Source organism: Archocentrus centrarchus, chromosome 8, assembly GCF_007364275.1.
Source record: "Archocentrus centrarchus isolate MPI-CPG fArcCen1 chromosome 8, fArcCen1, whole genome shotgun sequence".
Classification (NCBI taxonomy): domain Eukaryota; kingdom Metazoa; phylum Chordata; class Actinopteri; order Cichliformes; family Cichlidae; genus Archocentrus; species Archocentrus centrarchus.
The window spans coordinates 17381554-17404390 of NC_044353.1; the positions used below are offsets into that span (position 1 = coordinate 17381554).

A 22837-nucleotide genomic window follows, 5' to 3' on the forward strand; every position below is an offset into this window, starting at 1 on the left:
CTCCTGGTCACTCCCAACGAAAATCTTAACCATACATCATAGCAGATCTCACTATCATCTTGTAAACCTTCCGTTTCACTCTTGCTACTATCCTTCTGTCACAAATCATCCCTGACACTGATTTCCACCCTCTCCACTCTGCCTGCACTCTCTTCACCTCTCTTCTGCTCTTTTTGTTGCGTTGGAAGGTTGACCCCAGGTGTTTAAACTCATCTACCTTGACTACCTCTACTCCTTGCATATTCACCTTTCCACCTGTCTCTTCACACACATATATTCTGTCTCACTTCTACTGACTTTCATTCCTCTTCTCTCCAGAGGATACCTCCTCTTCTTGAGACTCTCTTCCACCTGCTCCCTACTCTCACTACAGATCACAGTGTTGTCTGCAAACATCATAGTCCACAGAGATTCCTGCCTGACCTTGTTAGTCAACCTGTCCATCACCACTGCAAATAAGAAGGGGCTCAGAGCAGATCCCTGATGTAATCCCACCCCCACCTTGCCCCCATATGTCACTCCTGCTGTCCTCATAAATGTCCTGCACCACACTCACATACTTCTCTGCTGTTGCTGACATCCTCATGTAGCACCACAGTTCCTCTCATATGACCATATCATATTCTTTCTCTAGATCCACAAAGACACAGTGAAGCTCCTTCTGACCTTCTCCATACTTTCTCTATCAACACTCTCAAAACAAACATTGCATCTGCAGTGCTCTTTCTCATACTGCTGCTTGCTGATTGTCATCCTAGCTTCAGCAACTCTTTCCCATAGCTACATGGTACGGCTCATCAACTTTATCCCTCTGTAGTTACTACAGCCCTACACACTACCCTTGTTCTTGAATTGGCACCAGCGCACTTCTTCTCCATTCTTCAGACATTCTCTCACTTTCGAAGATTGCATCACCTCTACAGGTATGTCATTAGGACAACCTCCTTTCCACTCTTCATCCTCTTCACAGCATTATTAATAACACACCCGAGAATTATTGATGTTTTTAGTATTCAAATATGACAGCTGCACATATATCTGATGGACAATTTATTTATCAAAATATAAAGTATACTGTGCGACAATGTAAACAAGAAATAAGGATTTGGATCATTTCAAATACAATCTGGCAACAACGGCAAACAATTCAAAATAGTTTCTGTAATTTTAAAGTCAGCTTAAAGGATTCTCATTTACCCTATGAACCTGGATTGGATAACCAGCAGAAAATGGAAGGATGGCATTTGCAGAGCTTATGCACTTTGTTTAGGGGCTCCAGTCTAGGTAAATGTGTGGATTACAAAGAAATGATAAATTACTGCACATCCAGTAAATGTTCACCTCTTAAAAATATAATTATTGATATCTTCACAGTCAGGATCAACATTGGGCAAAATATGGGATGGAAAGCAACTTTAACTTTAATTGAAATAAAAAAGCAGGCAAAAAAACCCGCCAAAATCATAAACTAATGCAAAAGCTGGAAACCATGATAGAGACAGAGACTTAAAGACCAACATGAACTTAAGCAGACAAAGCTTTCCAATAACCCAAGCTGCTCTGCTCCAGAAAGAGGCTATCCAAAAGTTTATCATCTAAACTCATATAAAAACAAACAGACAAAAAATGTCTGCGGTTAATGTCCTTGATCAGGTGTGGAGGCGTAATCCAGCTTAGAGAATGTCAAAAGGAGAGGGCATGAAGTGTTTCTCATAACCGGATGTGAACTGTTCTTCCTCGGAGTTATCGCCGTCACCTGTCTCCTCATCAGAATCAACCATTTTGCTGTACGCCTCTCTTCCATATCTGCGGTCTATCCTTTCACTCTCCTCTGCTACAGCATCCTTCCTCTGAGCATCGTAGGAGTCCATCTGTGAGCACTTGTCTCCCGCCACTGGCTCAGGGTTTAAATCCTGGGACTTTATTTTCACAACTTCCAGCAGAGAGATCTTGGGCTGTGGTTCACAAAAGGGACTGCACGTCAAACCCAAGGGCTCATTAAACTGCAGACAGAACACAGGGAAACACATTTTTCCACTGAAATTTGGAAAAATAAATAAATAAAACAACATAAAGTGAAAAAAAAAAAAAGTTTTGAATATACTAGGTAGCATGTAGTTGCAAATATCACTCAGAATCAGTAATGAGTCCAAACCCTTTTCCCAGATTAAACCAACACTCAGAGAAAAAGGGTTCATCCAGTTTAGATTTAAGGCTTTAAAAAAAATTGTCAATCATGATGAAGATTATGAGCAACTTGATAAGAACCAAAAACCCAACATCAGTTAGTTACTTAGTATCAGAGACTTTGTTTGGTTTTGTGGTTCTTTCAAAGCTCTAGTTGAACATTATCATTAGGTTATGCCTTTAGTTAAGTTAATGACTCTGTGGTGCCTCACTTGACAGAAGTATCTGCATTTTTCATTTCTGGCCATTTGATAAACAAAAGTGTGATTCATGCTGGAGTAAATGAAACCCCACTTAAAAAGTAATTTACTACAATTCTGGTCATTTTCATTTGGAGAGAGTCAATCTTTTTGGGGTGTCCCAAATTGTAGAAATGTGGGATTCCAATCCCTTGATTATGATTGGACCAAGTTTGTATACCAGTCACATGTATACACTGACTGGTACTGGTCTCTTGATTGAAGAGCCCATTTCGCTTTTGCCCTTGTTATTAGTAGCCAGCAGACAGCACATCTGCGTTGAGCATCCAGTTTGCAAAATTAAATATAGTCATGGGAAAAAAAGAACGCTTTCCTGTGAAAAACTAAGTCCATGCTTACTGCTTCTATAGTAATTAAGAGGATAAGTAGCAGCCAGGTCCTGATAATCAAATGTGCTTAATTCATTAATCATCAGAACCTGTGAGCACCTCTATAAAAGCAGTTTTTGGGAGTTTGCTGGTCAGCAGCATTCTGGTGTGACTTAACACAACACCAAAATCTTCCCAAGCGTGAACGTCCCAGCAAATTTACCCCAAGGTCAGACCATGCAATGCTCAGAGCAACTGCAAAAAAAAACCCAAGAGTCTGCAGGCCTTTGTTAGCAGGTTAAATGCTAAAGTTTATGACAGTACAATTAGAAAAAGACTGAACAAGTATGGCTTGTTCGGAAGGGTTGCCAAGAGAAAACCTCTTCTTTCTAAAAAGAACATGGCAGCACGGCTTAAGTTTGCAAAGTTGTGTCTGAACAAACCACAAGACTTCTGAAAGAATGTCCTTTTGGAAAGATGAGACCAAAATGGAGATGTTTGGCTATAGTGCAGAGTGCCATGTTTGCTGAAAACCACCTCACACCAACTGTCAGCACAGTGGTGGAGGGGTGATGATTTGGGCTTGTTTTGCCTCCATAGGACCTAGACACCTTGCAGTTGAGTCGACCATGAACTCCTCTGTATACCAAAGTATTCTAGAGTCAAATGTGAGGCCATCTGTCAGACAGTTCAAGCTTGGCCCAAATTGAGTCACGCAACAGAATAATGATTCCAAGCACAGCAGCAAATCTAAAACAGAATGGCTGAAAAAGAAAAGAATCAACTTGTTGTAATGTCTGAACCTGATTGAAACGCTGTGGCAGGACTTTAATATAGCTATGCATGAATGCCCACAAACCTCTCTAAACTGAAGCAACACTGTAAAGAAGTGTGAGCCAAAATTCCCCCACAGTGATGCGAAAGACTGATTAAAGTCATACAGGAACTGATGACTTGTTGTTGTTGCTAAAGGTGGTTCTACAAACTGCTGAATGGTGATCGCGGCACTCCTATGAAAACTTTCCCTTTCACAAGACAATATGACTGCTGTTGCTTCTCTATTCCTGATTTGTGTGACACTAATAAAGAGCCATTTGTTTAATTAATTACAATACCAGAAAAAAGATTTTTAGGGTTTTTAAATTTTGTTTTACAGAGCTTAAGGCTGTGATTTTACTATAACAAATTCAGTCCCTAATAAGACTTTTAGGGATCTATAGAAACCTTGCAAATAACCTTCATCCGGTCTAACCTGGTTCTTCTTCTGTTTGAAGATGTGGCTGTTGCGGGGATCAGGCACTTTTTCATAGACACACAAAGGCATCAATGGACACGCTTTGCTTGGTCCTCGACAAACACTGCCAGAGACGAAACAGTAAACAGCACATCAGTTAGACACTTCATGATCTTATAGAGTCCACAATTTGGGAGGTTGCGTCAAAAAAAGTTTTAGTATGCGTATACCTACGTTTGCACCAAGATTTTAATGAACAAGACTGGTGAGAGTTTGATGCTTTTATCCATGTTGTTGGCACATGGTTATACTTTTGTCTAGATTTCTAGGGTCATTTAACATTTATTCAGAATAGATCAAGTACATGATAACAAGTTTAAGATGATCATCTCACCTGAGTAAAGTATAAGCAATACACACACAAAATATCACACTTGCGAATGTGGACACAAGTGATAACAAGAAACCTGAGAAAACAGAGAGAAACAGTAACTGTTAGAAAAAAAAAATTGTTACACCCAGCAACAAAAATAAGCAAAAAACAACAATTTAAAACATGATGTCATACCAAGATTTTGACTGTGTTTTGTTGTGAACCTTGTGGACACATTTGCTCCAGGTCCAGCTTCAGTTACAGCTCTGATCCACACCTCATAATCCTGGCTTTGACTGAGCTCAGATAGCGTGAAAGTCATGCTTTGATGATTTGGGTATAAACTCACGTTGTACACTAGAAGAAACATAATGTTTGGAGTGAGGTCATTTAAATGACATTTAAATGATCTTATGTTTGAAAAGCAGAGTCTTTAGAGGCCTGGAATAAACTAAGTATGAAGTATGAAGACTCACATATAACTCTAAACACTAACAAAAACAAGAATGCAAAAGTAACAAGAACTAAAGACTAATCATAGAGGGATTATTATGATTACACCAATTAAAAGCTGAAAGCAATAAACTAAGAGTTTCTAAATATCCAAACTTGGATTGGTATTTTTTGTTGAAAAACTGTGGCCTACATGGGCTTAATGTTGTAATACTTTTTATTCTCACACGTGCTCCTAAATACGTTCATACTGCAGGCCTGTTTTTAGTCATAAATTTGGGTGAAGCCCTCGCACTTACACGGTAACACCTGAGCGCTGCACAGTCGTGGATTAAACAAAGAATCGAAGCCAAAAATTAGTGTCAAGGATTTTTTTAAAATAATGAAATTATTTGAGTTACTCGATGAAACGTTGCAGCCCAAGTGTAAACCCCTACACTATGGAGCTACCTACTTAAAGCTTGCATGTAATGCCATAATTCTTTGTAGCTCTATACATGATGGGTTGCTGAAGTTATATATGCCTTTTACAACAAATTGAACTATAATCATTTTCTGGTATTAAAGATTATACTGGACAGTAACCACAGGGTAAACTGGGTAGTCTGCACTTCTGTAGTAGTTTATTATTTTATTTAATTAAACTTTTTTGTTTTACTGTGGTACAGTTAACACTGATGGATGCTGGGAGTGGCCTGTGATATCCATGGGCACAGCTGGGGTAGGTCACACATGGAAGAAGCAGCAATATCAGAGACAGACACAATATTCAAAGAATAGTGAATTGAAATATATTGTAGAAGGCTGAATCCTCAAAGAGTAGTAAACTTTAGAGCCGGCAGCAGCACAGATCAGCTGATCACAGCCTGACCACCAAGAAAACAAATCTGCTGAAACTCACAGTACAAATTATTATGTGACTTATTTCTAAATGAGTCATTTCTCCCCCACTATGCTGCTACTATGTGCCAAATCCCACTTTGCCCACTGCTTAAAGGTTAATTATTGACTGTTTAGTTATTGTGTAAATGCCAAGTTTAGAGGAGGTAGTCTTAGAAGAAAAGACCAGGTCTCTCCATGGGATCTATCATTGCCAGACTGAGGAAGAGGATGACATCAAGAAATCCTACCAGTGACTATAAATGCACAGCATAAAGAGCTCTGATCAAGGCAGGACAAGAACAGGCCCTAAGCACCAGATCTACAGAGGCAGGAGTCTACCAAAGACAGGACCCAAAATCCCGGCTAGTCTGGCACATAGTGGCATGTAGTACTCACACTAGACAAATATTTCCAAGCACATTTGATCTCCATAGTCCAGTTTGTATGACTAGTGTGATTGCCCAGCGTGGTTAAGTGAACCATGGCCTGGCTCGCTTCAAAAGGTGTGCTGGGACACAGTTCAGTTGGACTCGAGCACAGTGCAAATCAAGTCTGATTGCTATCTGCACCCCAGCATGTAACTCCACTTCTTCCTCAATTACAGCTGCCTCCATAAGAATTGCTGGGTTAAGTAGTTCTATTAGGCATGTGAGAGGGCAGTATGTTACCGCTTCCCAGTAGAACCACCAAATGCAAAATGCAAAAGTCATGAGCTCCTTGGGTTCTGCAAAAGCACTATACAAGAGTGAAAGAGGTGTTGTGATGTTAAGGGAAACTTGCTCGGATAATTAAGTGCAATCTGAGTGCAAGCCTGCAGGAGAGTGGGGAGGCATGGTGCAAGTGAATTGAACCCATTATTCACCATTGTTCATACACCCCAAGACAATGTACACTCAGAAGCATACCCCAAGTGGCTGAGATACTGTGCAAGCACATCTGGGCCACATATGTATTAATCCATAAGTCCCAAAAGGATACACCCCTAAAAGTGGCACAACAGGGTTAAGATCCAGTGGGCCTTCTAATTCCAGACAGCAGCACCTGTTTGCCAGCCAACCAGACACTGTGGTGGTGTACAAGCAGAAGACTGCAGCTGTGATAAATGTGGTGAATCTGGCTGACATTAATACTAGAAAGAAGGAACACAATGATGATGGATATGTACCAGGGGCTGAAGGAATAGATCTATCAGATGTGGAAGATAAAGTCCAAAGTGGATCCATTGTTTAAGGGGATGTAATGCCTAAACTAAGAGAGTGGCTTCAGCAGATTCCAGGCACAACATCTGGCCTCAAAAGAGTGCAGCAGGAAGAGCTAAGATACTGTGCAGAACCCTCAAACTCCCAGACCTCTGGTAGAAGACCAAGGCAGAAATAACTAGAGTGCATACCTCGCCCACCCCATATTTTCAATGTGCTGATTCTACACTGCAATATATACCACCCAGTGTAGTCATACAAATTACTAGATCACAAAGACTAGGAATTTATTTTATTGGCTTTTAAAAACTGTAAAATATGATTTTAGATTTTTATGAAAAAAAAAAAAAAGAGACATTTACAGGCGTCAGATTAGCTTAGTGGATGAGCAGGCATCCCCTGTGCCCTTTGGCTAAATGCAGCAGCCCGGGTTTCAGTCTGGCTCTCCCCCTCTTTCCTGTCTGCTCTTTACTGCTACTGTCAAATCAACCCAGAAATTAGATCCACATGGACAGATAATAGCAGATATAATCTGGTTATATTGTTTTGATTTATGTACCCTAATAGCATCCTCTGAAAAACTAATAGAAAAAAAAGAAAAACAAGATATGCCAAAATATGAAATGTGATTTTTGTGTAGGTTTTGTAATTCACTTTGCATTACTGTGAGTATTTTAATTTAAATGAGAAAAACACAATGAATTATCAACAGCAACTGTTTATACTCAATGATCAAATTTCATCACGATAGATGAAACATTCAGTAAGATATGAATTTTAAAATGTCACCAATGATGGGGATTTTTGAGCACAGACAAACAAACAAACAGGGGTGAAAACATAACCTCCCCCTCCCTCGGTGAGCGAGGTAATAATGCAGTCCTTCCTGCTATTATTACTTCTACATCAGGAATATATCTGAAACACAAAGTCTAGTCATATATTATGTTTTATAGAACCCAAAAACCACTTAAATCTAGTTTTTCTTTGTTTTTCCCTTCATATATAATGCATTTTATATTTTAGACATGCACATTGGCTTCTTTACTGACTGTGAACCGTAAATTTTGCTAAGAACAGCAAGAAATGATTGTGCTATACTGTACTGTACTGCATAGCTTTCTGCTATGTACCTTTTTGTGTATCCAACACAATTTGGTAATACAGGATCCGGGCAGTCTGCTCTGGGAGGGGACCGTGCTCCCAAGAAAGAGTCACAGAAGTGTCAGCAATAGAAGCCACCTTAAATAAGTGTACTGTTGATGGAGCTGATTTAAAAAACACACACACACACACACAAGGAACACAAGTTATTACAATGAAAGAAGAGAGGCCATAATGAGCAGAAACCAGCACAAGAACAAAGCAGAAATAGCCACCTTTTTGAAGAGAATATCCAATCGCTGATGAGAGATGACGGACTTCATTTGTGTTTGAAACGGTGAACACAGACACTTTGTAGGCTTTGTACTTTTGAAACTGACCTGTAGATGGAGACATACAACCAGGATGTTCAGGAACTAACTCAAGTTCAAAATTGAATTGAGTTGTCTTACCGACATATGTTCTTTAAATTAATGATGTTTGACACATTCTAAGACTGCTAAGTAAATAATATGGCAGAGCTCTTTTCTAATTATGTATCCGGATCAAACAGACCTTGAAAAAATGCTTTTTCCTGGCTTTTGTTCACTCTGATCCAGTCGAACCCTTGGCCAGGAGGACATCCTGCCTGTTTGTATTGCACCACATATCTCAGGTCATCAGAGACCTGAGATGGTGGATCCCAGGACACGGTGAGGTTCTCTTCATTCATCTTTAGGTTAAGTATTACGGCATCTTCTTCTTTACCTTAGCAAGTGACAAATGCTTAAGGTTAAAAAGTATACCCTATTTGAGAGTTAGGAGCTATTACTGTGAGTAAGCCTTCAATACTTTTATGAAAGTCTACATAGTCTGATACCTGCTGATGGTATAACTAGAACAGATGGCTTGGTGGCACCCAGAGTGCTGTAGGCTGATATGCTGACTGATGACACATCCTTTAGAGGGTAGGTGAGGTGCCATTTCATCTTATCATGCACATATTGGCTGCTTGGCTCAGTTGTGGACACGTTAATCAGCGAGGCAGGGCCACTGCTGTAGGAAAGTCTGAGTTCATATCCAAGAATGAACCCACGAGCTTGAGAGATAGAGAGATTCTGGAGGGAAGAAAAAAAAGGCGAGGACAGTGAGGGGTGAGCTGGCACATAGCAAGGAAGAGTGAGCGAATTAGTTCTCAACCTACCTTCCAAGTCAGAACACAGTCAGAGCTTGTAGGGGAAATCCCACAGTCCCTCCATACATCCACCTCTCCGACAGGGTCTGAACAACAGCGGCAAGAGAAGAATGTGTCAGCTTAAAGGAACATTTTGAGAATTGCAGTTGGCTGGTACTTTGGCACAAAGGCTGGCAAAGTTTAGGTAACATAATCCACCTATCAGCACCTGTAAAGCTCCCTAATTAATATGTTATAGCTTGTCTGTAAAACAAAAACCAAAGCATGTTTTTATGCTGCATGAATGTGGCATCCCTATTCTGATCAAAAATGTGTCGAATAAACAAATAATCATGTTTCTCAAAATCATTTAACGGCTAAAGAAAAGAAGTAGCCGGGTCCTTTGATGTGACTTTTTTTCCTGTGTAAATCAACCTTGGGTTGCTTGAAAGGTGCCATATAAACCTGAGTTCTTTTTCTTCTTATTATTATTACAAATGAGGACTCACCTGACTCTGCACTCCTGATTCTGTAGATTTCACTCCAGGCGCTCGCTAATCCTGTGCCGCAGGTACATCGAACTTGGAATTCGTAAACTGCGAAAGGCTCAGTGTCGACCACTGTGTAACTGCCTTGTACTCCATTCTCTTGCTGTGCAGGGAAGAAAAAAAACAAGCTTGAGCATACTTTCAGCATCTATCTAGTCTATCAAAAACATACAGGTTTTCTTGCAAAGTAAGCTTTTTTTTTTTTTTTAAAGGACAATATTTTATTTATTTCTTTGTTCACTGGTATGGCCCATTAATAGGGAAGGAAAAAAAATCCTAAACTGAACACACCTGTGGCCAGTCTTCGTCTTCCTCTTTCCGATATCGGATGTCACAGGATCCAGAAGACTCCAGCTCTATGCAGGAATCGTTCCACGTAATCTCTAATGGCTCCTGTTCAGTTGCTATGATTACAGGAGGTGGTGGCTTAGCTACAGAAAGAGAGAGAGAGAGTGGGGAGACAGATGACTGAAAAGCAGTTTAATCTTTAATATTACTTCAATGAAAATCAGTCATTTGAAGATATTCATAAAAAAAAAAAATTTTTTAAAAATCAAAATTTTTCTGCTGAGGTAGTCGAAACGTTGATTATGATTGCTGCCGTTTGTGGTGGTGTCTGTAGACATGACACATGCGCAGGCCTGACTCACTGATATCTCCTGCGTTAAAGACGACCTCCTGAGATTTGGCAGAACCATACTGGTTGCTTGCTTCGACCCAAACACGAAGTTCTCCTTCACCAGAGAAGTCCTGTCGAAGAATGTGACCGTTTAGACTGGTCCCACCATACACATCCTCATTCCTGAAATAAAAAATGAAACAGATGAGGCACGACAACGGGAGAGGAGTAAGACAAACTCAGAGGGGTTGCCCTGTCAAGTGACTGGGCAAATTAAGTCATATACTCTTTGTGTTTACTTGCTATTTGCTGGCTCCCAGTGCAGGGTGTAGTTCGTGGGGATCTCAGGGTCTGGGTTTGAATCCCAAGTGCACTGTATGTCCACCTGGCAGCCTGTCTCATCACATGGTCTAAAGCACTCAGGATTAGAGGGAGGAACCGGGGGACCTAAAAAAAAAAAAAAAAAAAAAAAAAAACAGAGTAAAAGATAAAAGACAGAAACAAAAGTCACCGTTAACACTCCAGGTTTTGTTTGTGGTTGTTTCCTGTTTTATTTTCAAAGCCACTTTCGTTATGTTTTATGTTTTGTGTTTCATTTTAGTTTGAGTCCCTTTTTTTTTCATGTGTGAATGCCTGCCCCTCCCTGATTTTCCATCCTGCTTCCCTTTGTGTGTTTAGGATACTTTCATTATTCCGGGAGAAACGGGAGGGAGGATATTTCTCCTTTGATATTTCTGAGCTTCTCCAGAAGTCTGAGACAAAAACTTTACCATGTAACTGTTTTGATCCCAGAGCTAACTTCCTCACTTCTACTGTCTTCTCCTTCCTCATGTTCCCTTTCATTGTTGTTGCCTTGTCTGTCTGTCTGTCTCTCGCTCTCTCCTCAATTCATTTCTTATGTTGTACATCCTGAATTCCTTTCTTTATCGCTTCCTCTCATTCCCAGCCAAGGAAGAGACACGAGCAGAAAAGAGTCGAGGCTAAACGAGACATCCTCACTTTGGAGTCGTCATTTTACAGTGAAATGAGTTAAATAAGACGCAACATCTGATCAGTGTTTTTGTTATACTGCAGCCTGTGAGCTGCAGTTCTCCTGTGAAGAGTAGAGAGTTTGATCATCTTTAATAACTAATGAACTTTATGAATGCAAAAGGAACACATATTTGGATATTTTTAATATTCTGTGTCCATCCTTTCGTTATGCTGTATTGTTACCTCGCCCACCCATCTGTATCGGAAATGTGACTGTTAGCATAAACATCCGGGTCTTCCCTAACCAGAAACCCTGGATGAACAGCCAGGTCCGTTCACTCCTCAAAACCTGCGATGCTGCCTTCAGGTCAGGCGACAGAGCTCTGTACAGTGCTGCTCGAGCTGACCTGAAAAGAGGAATTAAAAAAGCTAAGGCGGACTACAGGAGGAAAATAGAGTCCCCTCTGTCCAGCAATAACAGATGGGAGGTGTGGCAGGGCATTCAGAACATCACAAACTTCAGAGGCTGTGATGTGACTGCAGGAGACCTGAGTGTGTCACTAGCAGAGGAACTTAACTGTTTCTTTGCTCGCTTTGAGACACCTCAGGACCACCCATCTGCTCCGGCCCTTCTCCCCCCACCAGGCTCCACCCCACTCACTGTCCAGGAGCATGAGGTACGGCGCGTGCTTTTGGCAGTGAACCCCAGGAAGGCTGCTGGACCAGACGGAGTACCTGGCAAGGTGATCAGAGCGTGTGCCCACCAGCTCACCCTGATTCTCACCACGAGTTTCAACCTCTCCCTGGCCCAAGCAGTCATCCCCCCCTGCCTAAAAACAGCCACAATCATCCCTGTGCCCAAAAGGTCTTCCATCACCAGCCTAAATGATTACCGCCCTGCGGCCCTCACACCGGTAATCATGAAGTGCTTTGAGAGGCTGGTTCTCCAGCACATCAAAGACCATCCCCCCCCCACTTTCGACACCCATCAGTTTGCATATCGTGCAAACAGATCCACAGAGGATGCCATCGCTGTAGCTCTCCACTCTGTGTTGAGCCACTTGGAGCAGCAGCAGAGCTACGCTCACATGCTCTTTGTGGATTACAGCTCAGAGTTCAACACAATCATCCCAGACATTCACACCACCAAACTGCACACCCTGGGCCTCCCCCCTCTCACATGTTCCTGGATCAAGGACTTCTTAACCAACAGGCCCCAGACTGTGAGACTTGGCCCCATCTCTCATCCATCCACACACTGAGCACTGGCTCTCCACAGGGCTGTGTGCTGAGCCCCCTCCTGTACTGCCTCTACACCCCTGACTGCAGTCCGGCCCACAATAACAACCTCATCGTCAAATTTGCTGATGACACCACAGTGGTCAGACTCATCTTGAGGGGAGATGAGGCAGCCTACAGAGAGGAGGTCCTGAAGTTGACAGCCTGGTGTTCAGGGAACGACCTGGCACTGAACACCATGAAATCCAAAGAAATCATCGTCAACTTCAGGAAGCACAGGACTGACCCAGCCACCTCTACATCAACACCGAGTGTTTGCAGAGGGTCCACACCTTCAGGTTTCTTGGTGTCCTCATCTCTGCTGATCTCTCTTGGTCAGATAACATCACAGCTGTTATCAAGAAGGCTCAGCAGCGACTTCACTTCCTGAGGGTCCTCAGGAAGAACAACTTGGACTCAAACCTGCTGCTGACCTTCTACCGCTCATCCATTGAGAGCCTGCTGACGTACTGTATCACAGTATGGTACGGCAGCTGCACTGAGGCAGACAGGGTGAGGCTTCAGAGGTAGTCAAGACAGCACAAAGAATCGCTGGCTGCCCTCTCCCCCATCCCTCTACACCTCCCACTGCATCAGCAGAGCCAGGAACATCATCAAGGACAGCTCACACCCTGGCTTTGACCTGTTTGACCTGTTGCCCTCTGGCAGACGCTACAGGTGCATCAAAGCCACAACAAACAGACTCAAGAACAGTTTCTTCACCAGAGCAATCACCACCCTGAACTCACACAATCACCCACTCTAACTGTGCAATACCCACATCTCTGTGCAATATTATATTATTCATACTGAACAATATCTATCACTCCTATATTGTGTAATATCCAATATTCATTCACTAGTGCAATATTCATTCACCAAGTGCAATATTCATTCACCAAGTGCAATATTCATCATCTTCATCATTATATGCATACACTTATTTTGTTTTATTTTTTACAATGTATATATTTTTATACATTCTCTTTCTGTATTTTTAACACATTTTATTTTCTGTATATTTTATACGTTGTGTTTTATTTTCTGTATATTTTTAGATTATATTAGATTATTATATTTTTATTTTTATTTTAGAGAGTTTGACTTTCTATTGCATGGCACTGAACCGGAGTGGCCCTCCAATCTCATTTTACATCCTGTATAATGACAATAAAGGCATTCTATTCTATTCTATTCTATTCTATTCTATTCTATTCTATTCTATTCTATTCAGGGAGATATGTTTGTTTGTATGTCTGTGAGCAATATCACTCAAAAGGTTTGGAACCAAAATTGATGAAACTTTTGAGATATTCTATCGAGGCCTATTAATATATGTTTGCATTTTCAAGATCAAAGGTCAAGGTCACCACAATTTTTCAAAGAAATTTTTTTAAATTCCCGTCTCTCATCATTGGAAAAAATTTTAAATTCATATCTCATTGTATTTTGCATCTATCATGATGACATTTGACACTCAGGTATAAACTTATATGTTGATAAGTTGTTTTTATTTTAAAACTAAAATATTCACAATAAGGCAAAGCGAACTACGAACCCTACACAAAAATCACATACACATTTACAACTCATATCTCTGCAAATGTTTTTCTTTTTTTTCTTTTGTTTTTTAGGGGATGCTATTAGGGTACATAAACTGAATAAAATATATCCAGACTATATCTGCCATTATCTGTTCATGTGGATCTCATTTTTTTAAAATAAAAATATAAAATATTATTTTACAATTTTCAGACGCCGATAAAATACATTTTCATTGATGCAGTATGCTTACATTGGGTGGTATCTATTGTAGCGTATCAGCAAATAGTCACACCGAATTTGCATGAAAGATGGCCAATGATCCCTCCATCACCTGATTAAATTTTTGCCATAATTGGATCAAGTCATCAACTTGTGTGAAAGTGTGGACTTTAAACTATGCACCAGTTTTTAAATTGTGTTGATAGAACATGTAAAACCAGAGTTCTGATCAATAATTTACGCCATGCTTTTTCTCGTATAGGGTCCTCACGTGTGATGTCCACTTGGTGTGAGAAGAAACGGTAAAAAAACAGCAGGAACTGGTTGCTAGCAAAATAAAATAAATAATAACATCCCCTTTCCTATTGGTGGAAATTTTTACCACATCAACCCATCAAAAAATTATATGGCAACATCTGGCATGTGGTAAAGTTGTAGGAGTGATGAGGGGTGAAAAATTTGAGAGATTTTAGTGTGTTTTTGGAGTGTTAGTGTGTTTAATGTGTTGTGTAATGTGTTGAGTGTGTTGTGTAGTCATGAACAAGGCAGACGCTAGCCAAAAAGCCACCAAAGGCAGACTGTAATGTAAACACTGTCTCCAGGTGTACAACAGGAGGAGTGACACACTTGGAAGTGTCAGACCTGTGATGTGTCCCTCTGTCTTGTGGTGGACATGAACTGTTTTTTGGAGTGGCACAAAAGATTTGTGTGGCATCTCATTACTTTTGACTGGTACTGTATTTCCGCTGCAAAAAGACCTGCAGCTGCACCCTCATTTGTTGCAGTAAGAAGCAAATCACTATTGTCCATGGACATGTAACATTTTGATCGGGCTATGATCTGGATACATGAATATGACACAGGTTTGGAGTCTCTATCAATCCGATCACTCAATTCCTCTATAATCGCCCAACCAACAAATCACTTATTTTCTCATTATAAGAGATAAAGCTTTTACAAAAACTAAAATAACCATGAAATGAAAGTGCTTTTGGTCAAACTTTTTTAAACCTAGGAAAAGTATGGGACTTGAACCTGCACTGCCTACACTGGAGTGCAGCATGTGCGTGTGGTTGCCCGTTCCACCGCTGAGACACCCGGGCACCCCCCCACTTGTTCCTCTTTCATCAGGATGTCTGGTTTAATTTCAAGCCATACACACTTTCACTCTCATGGAGGCTTTAAGTGGAAGTGGGTTATAAAGCCCTCAAACACACAGACTATACTAATGCAGCCTTACTAACCAAATGTAAAGGTTTAGCACATGTTTATGTCCGATATTGAGGTAAAGCCCACACACATACAGATATGTCATTTAGAAAGTGTCTTAGTAGTAAACTAAATAGCATGGGTTTCACAGAAAGTGGGTGTAGGCCACATTTTGGAACAAGTGATGACCACAAATCTAATACAGAATTCTGTCTAATTTTCAGAAGATTGTGATTTGAAGTTTCTCTTTCCACTAAAGAAAGGCTTGCTGCTGCATTTCCAGCCTACGCCTTAATTAAGAGACAATTCAGCACCCTTTGAAGGGTGACTTCATGAGGAGCTGCAGTCATCAGCTGCACGACGCGACAAAGGATGGGAAAACACAGACTATATATATATATGCAAGAGATAATGAGGACAAGAAGAAACAGGTGGGAACAGAACACAGGAAGCAAAACTGAATAGAATAAACACAGAACAAGGGATTACCAAAATAAAACAGGAAAATAATAAAAATGTGAACTTAACACAGTAAACAGGGAAATGCTGGGATGTGAAACCAAACACAACATGCAAGACAAGGGACTAAAACATGGGGAATACAATGAAGTATAGGACACACAAGAGACAAAGGACAATGACACAGAGGGACAAAACAGACACTGAAACACAGAGATGTGGGGAAGATGAGAAAAACAAAGGAAAACAGGAATTAGATACAAATAACTTTAACTAATAACAGAATTCAGAAAATTATAACTAAGAATCTAAACAGTAAGCAAACTTAAAAACACAGCAGAAATATAACAAAAAAACAGACCCCCCCCCCCCCCCCCCCCCCCCTCAAAAAAAAGACACAAAACACCTTGGACCATTGCAGTCTAAAACTGTCAGGCCCAGCAAACATGCCCATGCAGTCCCACAGTGGGCAGGTGTGGGTGAACTGTGGGGCTGTGTAGGCAGGGCAAACCCACACTTATCCCACATGAACCCCAAGTGGTTGTGCCCACACAGGGCCCACAGCAGTTTTGCCCTTTAGGGCCTCTGCATGGGTTTTCTATTGGCAACTGGTAAGGACGGTGCAGGGGCACTGCACAGTATGTGCCCTGCATTAAACGCCAGTACTGGGCCCCACAGTGGACTAGCCCAGTGAGGGCCATGTGGGTCTGCCCACAGTGCCTCTACACAGGCCCCAAGGGGTCATGTTCACTGAGGTGTGATCCACTTTTTTATTTACCAAGTTTAGAAATAGCTGTAATTGGGTTACTAATAAGGAAATGCTGCATGACCTAGTTTTCATTCAGACTCAGTAACACAGCTGAGAAGGTTCCTAAAAATCATCACAGGCTGAGTGGCACGATTTGAATGTGCAGGATGTCTTCAACATGAGGTGAATATGTGCACATATAAACATGCATAGGTTCAAATCAGAATGGGGAAGAAAAGTGACTTTGAGCGTGGCATGGCTGTTGGTGTCAGCTGGGCGGGTTGTCAAACTGCCACTCCTGCCAGGAAACTGAGCTTGCAGTTCAAAAAGGCTCACCAAAATTGGACTATAGAAAGAATTCTGCTTCCACATTTGGATGGTAGGGTCAGAATTTGGTGTAAAAAATAAAAATCCATCCACAGCACCCCGTTGAATCTAGGCTATATAGAATTAATGCAGTTCTGAAGGCAAAAGGGGGTCGAACCCGGTACTAGCAAGGTGTATTTAAAGAAGTGGCAGGTGGGTGTATGCTGCGTTCCACACAGTGCCTGATTTTTGGGTTTTCCATTACTTTAATTAGATATTTCTACCATAAACTGATGCAGAAGAGTATCAAATGTGTGTATAAATATCAACAAAATGCAGGAAATTAAGCCGATGATGCTCAAAAATGTCCCCAGATGTGCTCCTTAATCTGTCATACCAATGCTCAAATGAAAACCTACGCTCATGCTTCCAGGCAGCACAGGCAAAGCAAGCAGATTCTTCGTCTGAAGTCCTAAAAAAGAAAGACTGGACAGTGACAAAATGTCTGCTCTAAAATTGTATTTGACAATAGCACCATGAGTCACAACAAGCAAGCTGACCCAGTGTAGAACAATTACCCGGCTGTGATGACTCACAAACCCAGACATGTGCGATGAGTGGAGAAATGAAAGTGAGCATGGCTCATTTACTCTCAGTTCTGAGCATATCTTCCACTTGCTTAACATTTATTAAGATTAGCGTTATAGAGACTGACTGCAAGTATTATAAAAATGAGCAAGGAAGTGAGAGCTGATGAAAAAAAGAGGGAGAAAAATGACAGAGCTTTTCAACCACAAGAAGAAAAAAAACAAACGCATGTACATCCGCCTATCTGTTCAAATACACGCACACCTTTGATTCGACTCATCACGAGATTGCCACCGTTGCTCGTTTCTTGTAAGCTTCTACACTTTTAACAGTAACCAGCTCAATATATGCACACTGTTGCAGGAAAGCAGACGGCAGAACAGGAAACGAGCATTTCATACAGTTTGGGTTCAGGCAAGTGTAGTCTTCCACTGTGACCACTTCCCTTTAAAAACAGGACAAAAAAAATGAGGAATAAAAGGTAAAGGTAAGATGGGCAGGTCACCAGACACCAATATTTACAGGAATGTGACCTGATCTGAACACATGGAGTTACAGGAAGTGTGTTCAGCTTCAGGGAAAGCTGATGCATATAAAGCTCTCAGCTCATTTTCTGTTATGGTGGAGTGCAGTTCTTTACACAGCAACTAAGATACTCATTAACTTATGAACAGCATTTCCATGTAACTGGTTGACAAGTTGAAAACAAAGTGAAAACAAAGCTTTAACATACCTGATCTGCTCTTGGAGAGTTTGCACCATGTCCTACAGTACTGTGCAAAAGTCTTGAGCTACCTCTCATTTCTTTATGCATGTATTTTGCTTCCAAGCAGCCAGACTTTCTTTCAATATTTTAAAGCGGTCTTTTGCAATAGTTCACGAGGCTTCAATTTTAGATCTTTAGGCCCTCTGTTACTAGCACTCTGTCACAAAAATGCATCATTTGTTCCCATTTATTTAGTTGAATCTAAGAAAAATGCCAAAGATAACAGTTTGACAGGCAATCAAATTGTATTTTTGCCCCAACAAGGCGATTCCCAAAGTGCTGTCAGTTGAAAACTTGTCATATTTCAGCATGGTGTGCAGTGTGAGGAAAATGGAAGACAAAAGAAGAAGTGGCAGGCCTCAAAAACTATCTACAGCAGATGAACAGTATCTGAAAGTCATGTCCTTGAGAAATAGGGAATAAATTCAGCAAAGACCTGACACATGGCATGAGAGATGCATTTGCCTCTTCTTCTGATGCATCTACTGTTCATTGAAGCCTCATCAGAAATGGTGTCAGTGGAAGGGTGGCTGTTAAGAAGCCATTCTTAAGGAAACGAAACAGAGAGAAAAGGCTGAGGTATGCCAAGCTACACAAGAACTGGACTGAAAAGCTGGTTTTGTGGTTTGGTTTGGGGCTGCATTTCAGCTTGTCAAAATTGATGGAATTATGAACACAGAAAGTTGCCATCAGATTTTGATCCACCATGTAATACTATCTCAAAAGTGTCTGATTGGCAACAGCTTCATTTTTGAGCATGACAGTGATCACAAACACACTGCCTGTGCAGTAAAAGCATACCTGGATAGTAAATCCGTAAGTAAGTAAGTAAGTAAAGTTTATTTATATAGCACTTTTCACAGACATAAAAAGTGCTGTACAACAATTAAAATACAAACAAACAAATATCAGTAGAGAACATAAATAGCAAAAGAATGCCAACAGAAGGACCGATTAAAAAGAAAGGTTTTATAAAAAGACTTTTCAGAGTTAGCTAAATGGAGCTGGAGTGAATAGAAAAAAGCACAAAATGGACTGGCCTCCCCAGACCTCAGATTTCAACATTATTGAAGCAGTGTGGGATCATCCTGACAGAGAACAGAACAAAAGGCAGAAACATCCAAAGAAGAGCTTTGAATGTCCTTCAAGAAGCCTGGAGAACTCTTCCTGAAGACTACTTAAAGAAATGAGAAGAAAGCTGCCTCAAAGAGTTCAGGATGTGCTGAAGAATAAAGATGGACGTACCGAATATTGACTTTCAAACTCGTCAGAATTGTACAAACTCTGGTTTTACCTTATATACTATATTTACATGTATGACTGCGCACGTTTCAATAAATCACTTCACCTATTTACCATTTCCCTAGTGGCTCAAGACTTGATCTGCTTTTGGGTAGTGTCACCATTTCTTATTAAACTTTTACATCTAAAATATTACTAAACAAAGAAGTCAGTATTATATCAGATAAATTAAAATTGTCTAACCTAAAAACCTCAAAAAATGTCTAACAGAATTACTTAGATAAGTATCTGATATCTGTTGCTCAATAAAATAAAACAAATATCTTGATCAGAAAAAAATAAACAAACACAATAAAGTAAAATAAACCTGAATAAAATTATCAGGCATTAGGAGACACAAATCCCTGTGGGGTTGCGTCAGAACGGGCATTCAGTTGTGGCGACACGTGAAAAAGAGAACAGCTGAAAGTTGCTACAATAAAGTAAAATCTGTCAAAGTAATTAAATAAATATATAGCAAGTAAAACGGCTGATTGAACGTAATAAAAACAGCACAGCAAACACCATGGCATTATGGGTTAGTGTAACAGGGTGTTAGAGTGTTGTGCTTATTGTGTTGTTATTGTGGGGTAAATAGCGACACTTCCCTTTAAATGCAGATGCAAGTGCTATTTATGTGACTTGTGCACAAACTTTTTGAACAGGCTCACCTGGTGCTACAGCAGAGACACTGATCACCAAGATGGACAGAACCCACCTTGTTTTGGGTGTAGCCATCACATTTGGACCGGGGCCTCGAGTGCCTAAGAAAAGCACAAGCACAACAGGAACACTCACATAAAATGAAATGACAAAAAGAATCACAAGCCCAAAACTCCGCTGGTGTTACAGAAACAGTCGATGCAGTGAGCTGCAGCTCCAGCGTGTGCGGTGACTGCAGGATACTACATCTGGCGTAAATAGCTTAGACGCAGGCAGACTATGCGCCAGTTTTAGACTTCCTCTTAGATGCACCGGAGCGTGTCAGCTTGTGATAAGAAAAAAGACGCATGCCTCTAGGTAGGACGTGGTCACGCTATTATAACGGTAAACAGAACAAAATAAACAGATATTCTGAACTTTGCTCTGCCCCAAAATATAATAAAGCACTTTTTGTTTGTTTTATTTCTAAGTAAACATGAAGTGTTATTAAGTACAGATTATTTACCTCCTGGTGAGACACGGTGAGACGTGAACCTCTCATGTTCTTAAGGAATGCACAGCTCGTTGAGCAGAAAAACTTTGCAGTCAAGTTACAAATTGCTCCTCTTTACAGTTGCCGGGTTGCTCCGCCCTGTTGCTGGAATTGCCAGTGACGCCAACACACGCGCGTGCGGGCTCGCGCGTACGCGGCTTGACGGATCTTCCCACGCTGCGCCCGCAGGTCCGAAAACATGTTAGTCATGCTGACAGTTACACTTATCCCAAGTATCTTAAAAAAAACACACACACACACACAAAGAGGCTTTTCATGATTAAAAATAGATCACGTGATAAACGGTGGCGTAATACGCGTAGGTTGCTGAACTGTGAGATACTTCTGCTTTAATTTTCTGTTTAAACTTGAGCGCCTCTATGACAGTGTCTAATTAAAACGACAGCTACTAACGGGAGTGAATTGATAAAGTATTTTGTGCTTATGTAAACTTTTGGCCACACCATAATTTCCTGTTTTGCTGTTTTTTTGTTTGTTTGTTTGTTTGCTTGCTTTGTTTTGTTTTTGTTAGGTGCCTGTTTGTTTCCCCTTAGAAGAAAAATCCCCTGAAGGATGTATTTGCAAACTTTAAAAAAAATTATAGGAAAGTTGTCTAAAGGTACTGATGTGAAACCTTTGGAGAACCCGAGTGTGTCCTGAAGGTAATTTTAATTAAAAGTCTACACTCACCACTTTATTAGGTATACGTGTTCAGCTGCTCATTACTACAAATATCTAATCAGCCAATCACAAGGCAGCAGCTCAGTGCATTTAGTCATACAGACATGCTCAAGAGGACCTGCTGAAGTTCAAACTGAGCATCAGAATGGGGAAGTGTCACGGATTACTAAGCAGGTTGGACTCCAAACGTGGGACTTGTGGAAAAAAAATTAACAAGATTAATCACAAAGCCTGAGGCAAAGGTTTCCAGTTAGAGAAATCCAAATCACAGGAAGATTCACAGATTCCCTTCTCCACAGTTATCTCTCCTTTTTCCAGTTACTCACTAAGGTTTGTTTCCAGGTTTCTGTACAGAGGAGAAGAGAGGCAGGAATGGCCGAAGGAACAAAACAGAGTCGACATACAAACAAGAAGGAGTTCCCTAAGTATGTTAGTTCAACAATCAGCCGTCAACTGAAAGTCACCCCTCCATTTGAGTACCAGCAGCCAAATGAGGTGATGGCACATGGGAGTTAACTGCATACACCCACCCACACACACACGCACACACACAGACACACACGCGCACACACACACATGCACACACTGGGAGAGAAAAAGAGAGAGCCACAACTAGAAGAAACAGATTAAAAGATGGGCCACCCCAGGAGGCCTGGCGGACCATGAAGAAAGAAAGGTGATTTAAGGGACTGTGAGTGTGGCACAGTTGCTGGTGCCAGACGAGGATTTAAGAAATTGCCGATCTACTGGGATTTCCCACATAGCCACCTCTAGGGTCAGAAAAAGAAAAAAATATCCAGTGAGCAGAAGTTCTCTGGGAGAAAATGTTTTGTTGATGCCAGAGGTCAGTGGAAAATGGCCAGATTGCTTTGAGCTGATAGGAAGGCAACAGTAACTTGTTACAACCAAGCAGAGGTGGCAAAAGTACTGACATTCTGTACTTAAGTAGAAGTACAAGTACTTATGTTAAAAAATACTTTGGTAAAAGTCGAAGTACTGGTTCAACTTCTTTACTTAAGTAAAAGTAAAAAAGTACAGGCTCTGAAATTTACTCAAAGTAAGAAAGTAAAAGTAGTTCTTTGGAGGACGTTTCTACCTGCTATTTTTGTGTAAAGCTAACTGAACCTTATTATATATTATTGTAATATATAAAATAATACATGAGAACACAAACGTTATTCCAATCTAAATTTTAAGTCTAATGAATGTACTCAGCTTGAATCACAAACTGTGAAAGGGAATTTAAACCCAGCTCTGTTCTCTGTGTCCT

General features: G+C 40.8%; 1 protein-coding gene across 1 annotated transcript; it reads right to left on the reverse strand.

Moving 5' to 3' along the window:
- Positions 1–1045: 1045 nt before the first annotated feature.
- On the reverse strand, positions 1046–20975 carry il12rb2l (interleukin 12 receptor, beta 2a, like). The gene is made up of 15 exons (XM_030734857.1): positions 20860–20975; positions 20363–20455; positions 10620–10767; positions 10352–10503; positions 9993–10132; positions 9663–9804; positions 9184–9260; positions 8860–9097; positions 8556–8747; positions 8276–8380; positions 8030–8164; positions 4558–4719; positions 4384–4456; positions 4008–4113; positions 1046–2003 (listed from the first exon to the last, which is right to left on the reverse strand). Exons 2-15 carry the CDS (start codon positions 20427–20429, stop codon positions 1674–1676), a joined length of 2067 nt encoding a protein of 688 aa, XP_030590717.1. The 5' UTR covers positions 20430–20455; positions 20860–20975; the 3' UTR covers positions 1046–1673.
- Between the last annotated feature and the right edge of the window lie 1862 nt (positions 20976–22837).

Excerpts from the sequence above, each read along its gene's own strand:
- il12rb2l (XM_030734857.1), bottom strand. The coding sequence starts at position 20,429 with ATGGCTACACCCAAAACAAGGTGGGTTCTGTCCATCTTGGTGATCAGT. Across the intron at positions 10,768-20,362 it reads TGTCTCTGCTGTAGCACCAG|GTCCCCCGGTTCCTCCCTCT; the intron begins GTGAGCCTGTTC and ends TTTTTTTTTTAG. Across the intron at positions 9,261-9,662 it reads AATCAGGAGTGCAGAGTCAG|ACCCTGTCGGAGAGGTGGAT; the intron begins GTGAGTCCTCAT and ends GCTGTTGTTCAG.